Source organism: Hippoglossus stenolepis, chromosome 21 (assembly GCF_022539355.2).
Source record: "Hippoglossus stenolepis isolate QCI-W04-F060 chromosome 21, HSTE1.2, whole genome shotgun sequence".
Taxonomy (NCBI): domain Eukaryota; kingdom Metazoa; phylum Chordata; class Actinopteri; order Pleuronectiformes; family Pleuronectidae; genus Hippoglossus; species Hippoglossus stenolepis.
Genome location: NC_061503.1, coordinates 8,904,007 through 8,920,459, shown reverse-complemented (window position 1 = coordinate 8,920,459; position 16,453 = coordinate 8,904,007). Strand labels below are relative to the sequence as shown.

The 16,453-nt window shown below is 44.3% G+C and overlaps 1 protein-coding gene across 10 annotated transcripts in view; it reads left to right on the top strand.

Annotated features, from left to right (window-relative positions):
- The window catches only part of raraa (retinoic acid receptor, alpha a), a 145,707-nt gene that overhangs the window by 126,265 nt on the left and 2,989 nt on the right, over nucleotides 1-16,453 (top strand). For 8 of the 10 annotated variants that reach the window (XM_035145577.2, XM_035145575.2, XM_047338269.1 and 5 more), the window contains 5 exons: nucleotides 3,589-3,737; nucleotides 10,264-10,411; nucleotides 15,590-15,750; nucleotides 15,838-16,014; nucleotides 16,163-16,367. In XM_035145577.2, the coding sequence (XP_035001468.1) occupies nucleotides 3,589-3,737; nucleotides 10,264-10,411; nucleotides 15,590-15,750; nucleotides 15,838-16,014; nucleotides 16,163-16,367 (840 nt within the window). The remainder of the gene's footprint in view (nucleotides 1-3,588; nucleotides 3,738-10,263; nucleotides 10,412-15,589; nucleotides 15,751-15,837; nucleotides 16,015-16,162; nucleotides 16,368-16,453) is intronic. The other 2 variants (XM_035145578.2, XM_035145568.2) reach the window with 1 other exon arrangement.

The window sequence follows — 16,453 nt, the reverse complement described above, 5'->3', positions numbered from 1 at the left end:
CCTCAGCTTGACAGGGCTCCAGAAGCCAGCCATTGTATTTAATTACAGTCGCCAGCCCCCTCACAGACTCTTGTCCTTGTGTCCCAGATTTCCATGGGTGCTCTCATTAAGAGAGAGTGTGTGTGTTGGTGTCTGTGTGTGTGTCCAACGAGGCTCCTCTAATGGCTCTAGGAAAGCCCTCAGCCTGCGTAAATGTCAGTATGGATGCCATTTTTGAGTTTGTGTATGTGTGTGTGACACATCTGTTTGTCTATGTGTTTGTAATGAAGGCAGCTTTAATGTGGATGAATAACTCCGTGGTCGCACTAATAACGCAGGGCTGTCGTCAGGCTACATCAGAAGGGTGAAGGGTTTATTTTTTTGCTAATGAGAAAATATGCCATGTTATGTAAAGGCTGCTCTATTTACGTTTAATTTGTTTGACATGAGTGTGACGATGGCACCGCCAAGGCATGAGGCAAGAGGTGATGAGAAGCAAACTGCACACAGTGTGTCCTCGTACTCAAGCTCTTGTCACGTTGAGACCAAATCACAAAATCACTGCCAATTTTTCCTCCACAATTTTTCCCTCCATTTTGCAAAAGTAATTTAAGTAAAACATAGGCTTCACATTGAATCTGGACAGGTGTGTGTGAGCTAAGTACTACTCACTCATGTTGTGGTCTTTGCACATCAAGTCAGTATTTTTCGTATGCGTTTTTGAAATCGGAGTCGTTCGCACATAAACCTTGCACACTGAGTCCGATGAGTTTTATTACTCAATTTGTTCAAAAAAATTCACAGTAGGAGATAAACCAGAGTCGAGCAGTGGGGGAGATTCTTGTGCTCCTCGCATTTCCTGAAAAAAGAAAAAGTGGGTCCATCCAATCCTAAGAGGCCGTCAGGAACAGGGAGAATTTAATCTTCTGCAACAAATTTCTTACAGACTTGATGTGCAAAGCCCTTTAGAGTAAGGGCAGGTTTAGGTTGAGGCTAGAGTAGTGACTAGAGTAGTGACTAGAGGTTTGGCAAGTCGTGCATAATATCCTCTGAAGTCATGGAGACATGACTGTGTGTATGGATGTGTGTGCGTGTGTGAAATAAATGAATATAAAAACCCGGGAGAGGAACATGAACAAGTAATGCCTTGCTTTTACTCCCTGTGTGTTCCAGTTTCATCTGTTTTGTGTTTTTGTGTATTGCTCAAGCATAATAGTTCTCTCTGTTTTTGCATCCCTTAGTTCCTCCCTTCATCTCCACCCTCCATCGTCTAAAAATGCTTTTCCCCCTGCTATTACTGTATAAAAAATTGTTTTCACAAAACACGTCTGTTGAATGGAAAAATAAGCTTTTGGAAATAAATAGTAAGTGGGTCTCACTCCAAGCTCTGGTCCTTATTGTTTCAATTCTCCTCTCATGCCTTTTCTCTTTAACATTATTCAAAATCTGTTCTGTCGCAGCCCTTAATCCCTCCGTTCAACTCTTAACCCATATCAGCCCATTTACACCAAGAACTTAAAAGGCTCTAGCTGGTGTGAAAGTGACATCTGACATCTGGGCCTCATAAATGAAATGTCTTAATATCCCAGGCCTGATTGGGTGTCACTGTAAGGTGTTGCAATGTGAGCTTTATTGCTGTTCAGCTTAACTGTCCCCGTCACCTGAAACCCACTTGGATATGCGGCATGTTTTCCTGACGGCTGAGATAGCAGGCTCGTTCAGAGAGGCGAGATTTTTTTGTTGTTGCTGTGCGTTGCTTGTCGTTTATTTTTTCTAGGAAGCCTATCTGGGCATCAGGTTGGTTTATTTTAGTTGTTCTGAATGTAATCTTCCCCAACAGCATCTGCTGCATGTGCATGGAGATTGTCAAGCTGAGACCTGCACACCAACACTGTAATTGGAGCATAGTGTGTGTTTGTTTGTGTGTGAGAGAGAGAGACTTCATTCTTGCTTGATGTTGCCTAATGTGGAGTGCAATTACACTTGTGTGTGTTGTGTCGAGATCCAGTGCAAGCGCATGTGGAGAATGTTCTCGTCTGTAGTACGGTCGTGCTGCACCAGCCCACTCTGCTTAAATATAGATGACATAGTTACACATCCGCTGTGGGCTGATGATGCTGGGTGGGGCAATGGGGCTGCAATGATGCACACATGCATATAATGTACCTATATGGACATGGTCTGAAATACACACATGCATCCCTTTTTTAAGTTTGATTTGATAGATTCGATATATAGATAAGACATATACCATAGATAGATAGATAGATAGATAGATAGATAGATATGATGCGATACTGTAGGATAGATACAATATGATAGATATATACGATAGATAAGATGAATACAGTAGATAAATACGATACAATAGACCCGATATTATACGATAGATAAGACTGATAGAAAGATATGATACAATAGATACAGTAGATTGATACGATTCGATGGATAGATGGAGATACAATAAAAGGTCAATTGTTGCTCTTGGGTTATTTCACGTTAGTTGAGAATGCAGATGGTGGTATAAAAAATAAAATAATTTAAGAATAGATATATTTATATTAATAAGTTTTTTTAGCCACACTAATACTAATACTGTTTACAGATGATTGATTTATAGTCTTTAACTTATCCTCTTGAATAAAAAGAACCTTATCAAAAAGGTAGAAGACTCAAGTTCATAGAGTTGCAAACAGACCACAGGGTGCTGCTCTCTCTGTGTGTGTGTGTGTGTGTGTGTGTGTGTGTGTGTGTGTGTGTGTGTGTGTGTGTGTGTGTGTGTGTGTGTGTGTGTGTGTGTGTGTGTGTGTGTGTGTGTGTGTGTGTGTGTGTGTGTGTGTGTGTGTGTGTGTTTGATTGATTTAAGAGCCTTGTTTTGTAACACACAGGATATTGAGGGCAAAGTCCAATACATATTACATGAAGGCAACAGCAGCAGTTTACTCACCCGCAATCCCAGCCCACTTTGTTTACCGTGTATAAGCGCACAAAATGTAGATACCTACAAAGTGCTTGTGTGTTTGTCTGGTAATGTTATCTGTTATTGGAGGAAGACAAGAATATATTCAGCCAGTTTGTGGTCAGAAGCAGACCGAAGCTTTGCCTTCTCTGGCGTATCTGCTGCTCACGATTTGTGATGATGATATGATGATTTGTCCTTTTAATAATTTCAAGCGCTCATCCTGCATGATTTAAAAAATAAAAACACAACTCCAGGTGGGATCAGAGGAGAAAACTTGTCTTTGAACCTTGCCAGCAAAATAGCTCATATCTGTATTTCACCGACACACAACATCCACTTTCAGCAGTAAAAAAAACGGCAGATGCTGCTTTCATTGCTGCTTTGATCATCGCTGGATGTATGTGTGTTCCTGTAGCGGATCTGAAAACGCCTTATGAAGAAGTAGTCCTTGTTCTTCAAGCTTTTTTTCCCCCAAACACATTGTTGGAAAGTGAGTTACTTCCTCTTTCGTTGTGATTTGTATAAGGTGTCGCCAGCAGTGTATCTCTCTGGACCTAGATGTCGATTAATGCTCCACATCTGTCAGTGCTCAATCTGATATTTCTTCGCTAACCCCCCTCTTTTTTTTTGCCCCCTTCTCTCCACAGCGATAGAGACCCAGAGTACCAGCTCAGAAGAGATAGTGCCAAGCCCGCCCTCGCCTCCCCCGCCGCCCCGCGTCTACAAACCCTGCTTCGTGTGCCAGGACAAGTCCTCAGGGTACCACTATGGTGTCAGCGCCTGCGAGGGCTGCAAGGTGAGACTCCCGGCCCTCCTCTCAATCTGCCAATAAAGCAAGATGTTCGTCAATCTTGTAACAGTAATGTGATTTGCACTGGGGGGGAAATTCACAACCAATACATAGGTGATGAAAACAATAAGAAGTCATTTGGCAGTTTAATGTATAAAGTCAAAACTGTACTTTTCTTCGTGGAGAAGGATTTACTAGCATTACGTGTTGCTTTATTGAGCTGCCTAATCAGCTGTCTGGCCTGAATGAGTTGGAACGGCGTCTTACAACACTTATACCCATGTACATTGTAAAACAAGATAACGTATATGATGGACCTTCCCCGTATCATGTACAGTTTGAGAAACTTAGTCGTCCGTGCAGGTATTTTTTTGTCCTTTTCGAGTGTTGTTGCTACACATATCTTTGCTGACGTGTCCACAATGGTTGTCTGTTATCAATACAGCCATGTTACACAGGTGCTGAGGAGGCCTCATAACCCCCATCTGCTCTGTTATCAGTCGATAGTTCTTTTGTGCACGCATACATGCTCTCCTGTTCATGTGAGCACACAGGCCTCTTTATCTCACTGCTCCCGACACTCTGAGCCAGAGTTGTGTAAGTTCAGAGGAGGATAGGAATGAGATCTGTGGAATCTAATGTAATGTTACCGCCAGGTGCACACCTCATATCTCTGCAAGGTCAACATTTCACATATCACCTTGTTTTTTCTTTGGTTCTTTCTTGGCATTCATGCATTCCTGAATCAGCCAAAGAGGATTTCCTCAGTTGAAGAGTCTCAGGCCACATCCACACTTCTGCGTATCGTTTGAAAACGACTCAACCCTGCTACAGATATGCCTGGCATTCACACTACACTGGATTTGTAGGCAGACGTTTGGAAATGCTGCTGTCTTTTCTAATAATTGTTGTGCAGTTAATTCTGCATTTTACAAAGATACAACTGCTTCCATGCATAGGAGACAAGCTTTTATTCGAGCAATTCCTGTGTACACCGGCACACACATGCTTTCCTTTTTACACCATGATGTGCAATGTACGTGAACAGTCAAACGTTTTCAGGTTGCTTAGTATGGACAGGAATTAAAACTGATTCGGAGCCAAAACGCTTGTGTGGACAGATGCGTGTTTTCGAACTAAATAGCAGTAGTATGAATGTAGCCTTATCCAACAACGCAGAATGTAATTCCTACTGTTCCGTGTATACCAAGTTAAAGGAGGCAGTTTGTGGTTGGATGAACACATGCAAGGTGTTGCTGATGGTGACAGGTGCCTGCTAGACCATCTGACTTATTGACTTCAGAGCCAATACTGTGGTCTGTGTTTCCATATGTGCAGGACCAGGAGCGGTGAGAAGGAAAGGGGCAGTAGAGCAGAGAGAGAAAAAGCCACAGAGACGAAGGCAGGGGGCAGTAGCAGTAACAAACAATATGAAAGAATAAGAAAGGGCACGGACCCCAGGGGGGGTGTAGAAATGCAGACAAAATGATACAGAGATGAGAGAGGCTGCAGGGAGAGGGGGAGAGGAACGAGGGAGAGGGCAGACTGTGCTCCGGGAGGCATGAACAGCCAGAGAGAGAAAGAAGTGAGTAGCAGATTAGGCAGACGGGGTTACAGCTGAACCCATTGACACCAAAAGAAAGACGGTCAGTGCACCAGAACACAGGGTGGGGGGGAGTAAAGAATGCACAAAGGGAGGAGAGCACGGCAAAGCTCTGAATCTGGCACACACACACACACACATACATTAATATTAGACTTTAACACAAACCCTCTGAGCGCTCTGTGAAACTTAACCTGCTCCCCAAATGTGACTTTAAAAAATTTAACAAAGTAAATAAAAGCTGACCCCTGTGCTGTTTTATTGGGGCAAACCAACTGCTGCTGGATGCGCTGCTTAGTTTCCCCTCTGCAGTGTGTGATGGGCCACATTTTTCCTAAAAATTAAATCCAGTTTTTTTTTTGCTCAACACTCAGACTCCAGTTATTGGTACAAATTGCAGTTTTCATGCAATTCATCAACAGTTCATCTCAGAGCCTGTATTAGTTTTTGACATAATGCATAGTCTCAACCTGAAACCATTAAAACAAATAGGTTCGCGCTTTTGCACAGTGAACAGTTACCTAACTATCTGTTATGTGTCGTGCATTCAAAAGCATTGACTTTGAAAGTCTGCAGCCGTTTCAAACTCTAATCTGCTTTTATTGCTGCCACTGAACATTGCTCGTCATTATCTAAACAGGGTTATAAGTGAAATAATATGTTTGAATCTCAACTCCTGATTAGAGCGTGTCTGTGATTGTGTTTGACTGTTATAAAAGTACAGTGTGTGTGCAGATGCAGTTGATGGGCAGTATTAAGGCTTATTTATGCTGCATTTATGTACTAAACAGAAGTGCAATGTAAATGTGTCTTTCGTCCTTATTCGTAAGCCTTTAGAAGATGTACACAAACCAATGCAGAGTACGAAGAGAAATCTCTGTCCATTTATATACGTATCTCACGTTGAGTGTAAATGAGCCTTTAAACACACACAAAGTGGCGCTGAACTGGGGGATGTTGGATTAAGTTATAATTGTTGATGTGGTTTAGATGAAAATCTAAGCAGAAGTAAATGTTATATACTCAAATTAATATTCATCTTTTATTGATTTGAAAATTGGATGCTTGAGGCATCACACTTGTGAGTGGAGGGCAAAGTCTCTGCAACACTGTGATAAACACAGAAGGAAAGGCAGACAATAGATGAGCCGTAAACTTGAGTAATTAGTTGTTTCTCCTTTGCGATCACGGCCTTGTTCCCTCCGACAGCACAGAAATCGTGCCAGACTTGACAGTGTAATTAGCTTTTTGAGGCTATTGTTCATCAGGGATGTCGCTGATGTTTCTATCTGTCAGCCAGCAGACAACGTGCTGCGCCGATTATTTAAGAACAATGACAAACAATAATTTGATACATAGGTTTTATCACCAGTAGTGATAAAACTCTCTCTCTCTCTCTCTCTCTCTCTCTCTCTCTCTCTCTCTCTCTCTCTCTCTCTCTCGAAACATGGACATGCTGCATCTCAGGTAGAATTAACAATTTCAGCTACATCTGATTTTGGCATTGATTTTATTGAGATTTTTCTCCTCAAACCACCAGCGAGCTCTGCATGTCTCCCCAGCTGAATATGAGTAGTTTCCAAGATATATTATGGCTCAGGTTGATTCTATTTAACCTCAGAGAACAAACGGCAACAAAGTGAAACACATTTACTTCAATGATACACTGAACACGTAAGATTACACTGATTAACTACAGAGGGAAAAGGATGAATGTGAAATCAAAGGTGATTCATGCAAAACTGTCCATTGTATTTGCAGCTTGTGTGTCTGTGATAAAGTGTTTCAGGTCAAAGATAATGTTGACCTTTGCTTTCATTGCTAAATAAATGGTTTAGATGAGTTTTTTAAACTAAGAGTTGTTTTAAATCTGTCTGTCTGCAGACGTCTTGCCCCACTGGACTCTGTTCTCTTGGTTAGTAAATAGCTCATTAGGAGTAATCGTTAGAAAATGTTGGCTCCAACTACGAAAACATCCCCAGTCAGACATCTAGATGCTAGTGCTCGGTCCACGAGCCGTCTGCCTGCCCACTCAACAGCCGCAGTGCTAATTTGAAAAATTCAGGATGCCTTTGCCGTATCTCTGACTTCAGAGGAGATGACTGGGCATAGCATGCTCAATAATTCAACACTACAGGCATGTGAACGTATATGGTTGCCTCATCTGAGACTGGGGTAAGTCGAGGGTTAGCAGCGTCTGCTTTTGCTGCAGCATGCCAAACTACAAAGACGTTTCCTGGGGGCTGCAGCGAACAGAGGAAACAGGAGGGGGATGTTGAGCTCTGCTACTTGGAGACAGCTCGCTCGTTTGTTGTTTAAGTTCTGCCGCCCGCACATACTCACCGGCGTTGCATTTCTTTTGCCCCTGCAGATATTAACACTTAAACATTAAATTTGCATGGCCACCCTGTCATGTTTATGTTTTTGTCTTGGAGGCACAGGAGCACTAAGCAGAGAAACCTCCTGCTTATCAGCTGCAATGGGAGGCGGGCAACCATATTTCCAAAACTACTACGTCTTGCACGAATGTCGCCTGTTTGCTGTGTTTTTCTGATGGCCCTCTTACCAACCATCCATCTTATGAATGTGTTGGCTGTAGCCATTGCTGCATTGTTGCTAGTAATAGTGGAATGGGCACAGACACACACACACACGCACAGACCCAGTAGGAGGCTGGGAATGCTGTCTTAATCTGGGTGTAGTGTGAAAGTCATGTTAAGAGGGGATTCCTGTGCTTCCCTGTGAACTCTCCAACCCCAAACCCCCCCCTCACCCCACCCCCGCTTCCCCTTTAATAAAGCAGTTCCTTGCACACAAGCGATCGGGAACGCACTCGCTTGCTAGCAAATGCACGAGGCTCATTACGTTCTCCAGGTAGTGGGCTAAGAATCGAAGAGCAAGCGGCACATGCAATCACTGTTATCGTTTCGTGCTCTTTTCTATCCCTCCCTCCCTTGTGTTACCGCTCTCATCTCTGAACCCTGCAGGGCGGCTGACAGGCCCGCTGAGGGCTCTTGTCGCCGGGTGGATTAAGCGGTGATACAAAAAGAGGCTTAAGGGCCGCAGGAAGCAATGACTCTTAAAAGAAGGAGGTGGATGGGTGGTGAGGGGGGTGGTCAGGAACAATCAACTGGCCCACGAGCCAGCGGCAACAGCCAATCAGGAGGTGCTTTGAGAGGGCACCTGAGCCTCATGGTGTCAGGAGGGAGTAGGTTAATCCCCTGGTGACATTGGGGTCAGGGTCGGGGCACTGTTGGATCAAAGAGGACATGATACACACACACACAAATACACACAGTTACACACAGGCAGACAAAGGCTACAGACTTGCCCCCTAAGCATCAGCAGCTGGAATTATTGTCAACCTACAGGTCTTGTTCTCTCCTCTTTATTCTCCAGGAGGTTTTCTGAAAATATTTTGCAGGTCTCTGCTGTTTTCCAACATTAATAATGTATGTAATGTGACGGCAGGTTTTAAAGCAAATGTAGGACTTCAGTGAAGTCATGAGGAGAGGGTTAGATGAGGTGACCGTCTGAGGGCCGAAACACCTCCTTCACCAGCTGGAAGCAAAGTCTGCCATGTGTAATCAGCGCCATCACACACACTGGCAGCACCAGCTCAAACAGATGCATGACAAAGTGTAGGCACTTCCTCGGCGGAGTTCAGCAGAGGCCGCCTGAATCATCTCCACTGCATGATGGCGGGAGGGAGGCCAGAGAAGAGGCCGGTGATCCGGGAAGGACAAATTGCGGGCTTAGGTCCACCGGCCATCTGTCGGCTAGCAGTGCTAATCCCCCGGCATGGGATGGGGCTCCGTAGCAGCTACCACACTGCACCACTCCCACCTCCCTCCCACCCCCAGCCGACCCCACCCACCCTCCTACCCAGCCAAACATAACCCATGTCCCAGTGCGTCACATCAACACTGACATTGACCTGTATAACATTTGTCCCCGGCCTGTGCTTGCTGAGAGCTCACTCGGTTGTGGTTGATTTGCATTAACCTTTTTTTATCTTTCTGACACACAAGGAATGTTAAGCAATAAGGGCACAGAGGTCAACATTGATTTTATTGGGGTTGAATGGAATTGAACAGAATGGCGTTCCAGCTGGTTTGTCACTGTTGTTTATATATAACACACTTCTCGGTTCTCTATATCATAAAATCACAAAATACAGGTTACGTGATTAATGTTTTTTGACAGCGATATTGTGATTTTATTTCCTTCCTGTCAAAAACCCCAGCTGTTGTATTTTGTTTTTTTTTTCGCTTCAAATTTTCCTCCTCAGTAAGTTTATGTCCCAATCTTCTGGGCTTATTTTTGGCAGGTGGAGCTGCTCTTAAAAGAGAGAATTTTTAAATTATTACTAAGGGATGTGGGTTTCGTGTGGGAGGCATATTTTTGCTCAGTTCCTTTCTCACTTTTGTGCAAAACATATTTTGTCTTCCGAAAGAATCTTTCATTTCAGCCAAGTGACCAAACATAAGCTCATTATAATTTATCATTTGTTTCATATGACTAAACTTTTAAATGTATTCTCGGATTTGTTTTGATCCAGTTATATTGAAAAGGGAAATGAGGGGGTTTTGGTTCTCCTTCCACATCATATGGCCTGTTATAATTTAATACATTTCAACCTCGTGAGTCATGGAGGATGGATGAAATGGGAGACTGTAAACATGGGCTAGATATTTGCAATAGGTAACCAAAAAACATACAGTAATGAAAGCAGTGATGTTGGTAGATAACCATATGACAGGCGGATTCACGAGGGCAAACAGCACAATTATATTTGCACAGCAATTTAGCAATTGGCTGCTCTGTTTGCAGAGACCGCCAATTTGCTGCCAATCCCTCCTCCCAAACCTGTCGTCCCTCGCTCTGTTTCTTCTCGTCGCCTCATCTATCTATCCCTTTCTCATGCAGGGCTTCTTTCGGAGAAGCATCCAGAAGAACATGGTGTACACTTGTCACCGGGAGAAGAACTGCATCATCAACAAAGTCACCCGCAACCGCTGCCAGTACTGTCGGCTGCAGAAGTGCCTGGAAGTCGGGATGTCCAAGGAGTGTGAGTGTAAATACCCCAAGTTACCTATATTGCCCTGCTCCCAGGGCGCTCTTGAGCATGATTGTTTTTGCATGATGTCTTTGCATAAGTGTTTACTAGTGATGCACATCAGAGCGTCGTGCAATTCCTTTATCATTTATTCACAACTGCTTTACTATTCCAATCAGATTCCATACTTCTTATCACACGCTGTTGGTTGAAAATCCCATCTTGTCATTTTTTTTATTATAAACAAATACAAATTATTGACTTCTTTGTGGCTATCATAACTGGTCACAGTAAAATCAAAGCCGTTACTATTAACTATCCCCTGTCAGCCTTTTAGGTGACTGTTTAGGTTGTGAGGTTTTAGTTTAGTTTGAAGAGAATATCTGCGGTAAAAGCGAGACAAAGGGCAGCCGTGGTGCAGACTGTCAGTAACAGTCAGGGTGTCGCCAGGCTTGGCAGGCCTCTGTGATGAATATGTTCTCACCTGCCGAGAGTGAAAGAGCAGGCGTCTGCTTCCATCATTGCACCCCGGGGGCTGTGTGAACATACACACTCGCACACACAGACACATATGCACAAGCAGTCAGACTTGATAAAGTAATTGGTAGAGGTGTGACCGCAGAGAACTCAGAGGCCGGCAGGGTTTATTTTTCTACGTCAGCCAAGTCACATGACACAGACACTCACAAAATGTGTATGGGATACAGCTGTACCTATGCATACAGTTAAAACACTCATTAATAGGACATGCAGTATATTAATAATAGATACATAGAAAGTGTAGCCTCTCCTCCTCTCACTGGCTCACACCTGTTAAAACACACATGCATACATCCTCCCTGGCTCCATCTCTCACTGTCTCCCGTCTTCCCAGCGCTATTTACCTCATCTTTCTGGTACGGAGAGTGCAGGGAGCGCTCCCCATGCCACAGCACTGTGGTTTACAGTAAAAGAAGTTATCCTCCAAGCTCCTTACCTTTGAATGGGGCCATTAATCATGGTTAGAAGGATCACAGCAGCCGGCTCTTTTAAACGCACATGCACACACGAGTTAGAGGAATAGACTAGAGTTGGGGAGCCATCTAGTGGTGAAGATGCAGTAAAGCATAAGAGAAGAGTTTGGTTTTCTGACAGGATTCTAGGCTCGAAATTTAGTTACTGGATGGATATTGACCCTTTACTCAGCTGCTTTTTATTTAATAGCTATTTCCTTCTCCAATTGTGGTCACATATTGTGCACAGATTTTTCATCTTGTGTCTGCAGCAGTGACTTTGACAAGTGAAACTGGTCTTAGCTGGTGAGGAAGGAGAGACTGACCATCTGGGGCCAGCAGGGAGTCTCTCTGTCCCCCTCACACACACACAGACAATACACACACATAAAAATACATGCGCATGCATTATTTCGTGCACACACTCAAATTATGTGCATACAAGGTGACTGACACAAACCAGTATTTAGAAAAAACAGCTTTAACCTAAATACATTGAGACAGCTCCACTGAAACACCATACAGTCTCTTGTCAGACACACACACAGAAGGTGGACCCCCCTGCTAGCTCTTGGGGGACGTCTGGGTGACCTTGCGTCTGCCGGCCGACAGCTCCAGACAACAGTGCCAGGCCTGCTGCCAGGTGGCAATGCCAAGCAAGATGGCGCATAGGAGAAAGGGAAAGGGGGTGTTTGGAGTAAGTGGAGGGTTACAAGGAAACGCCTGTAGTGTAGGCTGGTGGCACATTGTTATTAACCTGACAGTGTGTGGTTAGATCAATCATCTCCATAAATAAATCATATAAGTTAAAAAAAAACATTATCTATAAGTAGAAGGGGAGCTGGAGCCAATCCCAGCGGATATTGGGCAGGAGGCGGTGTACACCGTGGACAGGTCGCCAGCGTATTGTAGAAAACTCCAAACAGAAAGAACCAGGATGCGAACCAAGAACAATCTTGCTTTGATGCAGCAGGGCAAAAAAAAAAAAAACTTTAATTTCATATGTAGATATCAAAAATTACAATAATATTCCAAAGTAACACTCATGCTCACTTTGCCCTCAGGCCAGTGACGTACTTTGCAGCATGGATGTGGTCATGAGATGAGTAACAGGTTGGGAACAAACGCTTCTGTTACATAAAACAGTTGGACATTTCTTTTGATTTGCATTTTCCTCATTGGATAGTCTGTAATGTATTTAAATTTAAATATGTAGAAGGAAAAAAATTTTATGCTAAGTGTTCATAGATATATAAGTGGTTGCAAGCCATGCACATCCTAACCTAACCTTTGCTGTGTTTAAAGGATCACTAACCCACCTTAAGTAGACTCTGCATATACAACGCCTAATTTAATTTAAAGCATATTCATACTATAGTTAGTTAATTCCCACTGCTGACATTTCCCTATTTAAAGTTTTTTTTTTGTGCCTGAGGGGTGATCACATGGTTCAGTTGCACAATCCTCCAGTGATAGTAAAAAGTAATACAAGTAAAATAAGATGAAGCAAAGAATGATGTAGAAGTGAGGAAGGGGGAGGATAACATCAGCCGGGAAGGCAGGATACTGGAGTGAGATGAAGGCAGAGAGAAGAGTCCCGAGAATGAAACTCAGGAATTGAGAGAGAGCGGAGGGAGGGAGGGAGGGATGAGAGAGGCTGGAGGACAGAGGGAGGGAGGGAGAAAGTTTCATCACTGTCGACGGTGGCTCTGCGCTGCGAGCAGCAGGAGCGGGGGGAACATTGACATTTTTATCTTTCCATTGAATTTAATCTGTGTGATGGACGAGCTGCCAGTGCTTTAATTTTCCTCACACGAATTATCCCTTTCTGCCCACCTCTCTGTCTTGTACACAGACACAGACACACAGACACACACACAGAAATACATACACACTGAGGCACTAACAGAAATTGTCTATTAACTGCACGTTGCAGCTAAAATCCAGAATGAGAACAAATGATTGAGGTGTGTGTGTGTGTGTGTGTGTGTGTGTGTGTGTGTGTGTGTGTGTGTGTGTGTGTGTGTGTGTGTGTGTGTGTGTGTACACATGTGTGTGTGTGTACACATGTGTGTGTGTGTGTGTGTGTACACATCTACACTGTTACAGTATTCTGTACACGTTACACACTGGCTCTTGTAAATCATTTTTATGCAATGAACATGTAACCACAAACAATTCAGGATGCAAGTCCCCCCATTAGCATTCATATTCTCATAATGCATTTTGAAAGATGCATTGCTTGAAGTAACACCCACACAAACATAAAAATGCGCACACACACACACACACTCACGTACATAATAAAAAAGCGAGGCAGTATTTCTTTCATTTGAGCTCCCCTGCCACAGTCCCCCCCCTCCTCCAAGTTATTGCATGTGGCAATTCGCCATGACAGATCGCCAGTCGTGCCTAATAGTTCTTTAATGACTTCATTAAATTGTGTTGTGCGGCTTATGATTGTGCTGCCAATTTGTCAGTGCGGGTAATGTCTGGGCACTAGGGATGCCCCACTTTTATTTGTGAATTAATTGGACATCGATTGTTTTGCGGCCCACCCGCCCCTCCCCTCGTGGCAGACAGGACGCAGATTCCCAATCAGTGCCACAAGCAGAGCCGGCCCAGATATGTTCAGCAGCTCTACTACCATTTTATGTAACTGGCCTCAAAAGCTGACGGTTGTTTGCGAGGGTGTTCCTTCGCTAACTAAGTCATAATTAGCTCATTACGGCTTTGTACTGATCTGCTTGTTTTCACTGAAATGATTTACATCCTAACGTAGTGTAAAATATCAGTTGTCACACTTAACTGCTTTGTTTTCCACTGCAGGTCCACATGTGTTTGAGTGACTATGGTTACGCTAGCCTACCACATGAGTAGCAATAAAATGCTGGAAAATAAAGCATTACCATGCTCTATGTGCACAGCAGGGTCTTCTTCGTGTCTTGTTTTGGCGAACAGTGCTTAGCAGTAACATAGTGCAGCATCAGACTTCCAGCCCCCGCCTTCCTCCTTCTCCTCATGTTCTCCCATGCAGGGAGGCCTGTCTGTGGGCTGATGAATGAGCAGCAGCTCCAACTAGTGCATCCCTGCCTGGCCCCGGGCCAGGCCCCCCTGTCACAGACACTGATCTCCCATCAGCCTGAGCTCTCTGGCCCTTAATGGTAAAGGTTAGGATTAAGACGAGGAAAATCTGATCTCAGGTCAGCAGCTAGGGGGAAATTCAGGTACCCTGAGGGGAGGTAGAGATGAGAGAAATGATAGAGGATTTTAGGGAGGGCTGGGGTGGGGATTTTAAGCTAAGGCAATACAATTTTAAAATGGAGACATAGCGTGCGTCGGCGAGAATGGAACAAAATGAGAGTACAACGAGGAAAGCGAGAGCGTGTTGTATAACCAAGAGAGAGGGAGAAATTTGTGACACAGAGAGAGAGAGAGAGAGAGAGAAAAAGCTGGAAGGTTTTTTTTTTTTGGAGCTGAGCAGCCGAGCCCTTTAAAACCATTAGAGGCAGGATATTTGTCATATTATGTTATTAGATTAGCCGGGAACCCCTAATGAAAGCTGTGGCAATTTGTCAGCCTTATGGATAGCTCCATCCCCCACCACTATTTATCAAGTAGCACCCCATCTCACCAGACCCCCACCCCCCACCCTCAACACACACATACACAACCAAGTCATAGCTAAACTGCACCCCAGCGTGGATAGGCCGGGAGAAATGGATGGAGCCTGTAATGGGATTCCAATGCTAAACACCCTGCCTAGTGTTTTTTGTCATTTGGGGTGAGCAGACTATTCTCAGCCAGATGCCCAGAGGGAAACAACACTGGATTATTTCAAGTTTTTTTTTCCTCACTCCCATTACCATAGCTGTCTGACAACATTTATCTTATAGCCGTAGATAAGAGACAGAGCTGCGGTTGCTGCTGCTCTTTGACACAGAGGGAACATCCTTCCCCGCTGATGACTTTGATCATGATCTCAGTTTTCCTTGAGGTGGTGTCAGGTGGTGCTAATGTCTGACACATAGTAACCAGGTTGTGGTTGCTACGCCCTTTCAAGCAATCTCATTAGCATTGCTGTTTCATTGCTTGCTTTTAAAAGAGATACTGTAATAATCACTATTTAAATGTAGATGAATAAAGCTTAGATGTTTTATGCAACCATACCAATTCTTTTGTGCCCCTCCTTGTCTCCCTTTAGCTGTGAGGAACGACCGGAACAAAAAGAAAAAGGATGAGAAGAAGCAGGAGTGCACGGAGAGCTACGTGCTGAGTCCCGACACGGAGCAGATGATCGACAGGGTTCGCAAGGCACACAAGGAAACGTTCCCCTCTCTCTGCCAGCTGGGCAAATACACTACGGTTAGTGGTGTGACACGCACACAGTTACAGTTACCTGTAGATTTGCGGTCACCTGTTAATATATAGAACTTCCTGCCCTTCCTACAGAGTAACAGCTCAGAACGACGCGTGTCCTTGGACGTAGACCTGTGGGACAAGTTCAGCGAACTCTCCACCAAGTGCATCATAAAGACAGTGGAGTTTGCTAAGCAGCTGCCTGGCTTCACGACGCTTACCATCGCTGACCAGATCACTCTGCTCAAAGCCGCCTGTCTGGACATCCTGGTAAGAGCAGCCCAGATCCCCCCCCCACACACACACACACACACAAAATGTCACCAAACACTACCTAGATTTGTACAAATAAATAGCGGAGTGGTTAAAGATTTCATGCAAGTGTCTGAACAATCCGTTCTGTCTCTGCTGCCCACAGATACTGCGGATCTGTACACGCTACACACCAGAGCAAGACACCATGACTTTCTCAGATGGACTCACGCTCAACCGAACCCAGATGCACAACGCCGGCTTTGGTCCCCTCACCGACCTGGTTTTCGCCTTCGCCAACCAGCTCCTTCCTCTGGAGATGGACGATGCGGAGACGGGGCTGCTCAGTGCCATCTGTTTGCTGTGTGGAGGTACAACAAAAAACCCTTAAAAACCTACACCCAAAATGGTGCACGTGAATACTCTTAACACCTAGTTGAAGGACAGGATGTCCCCT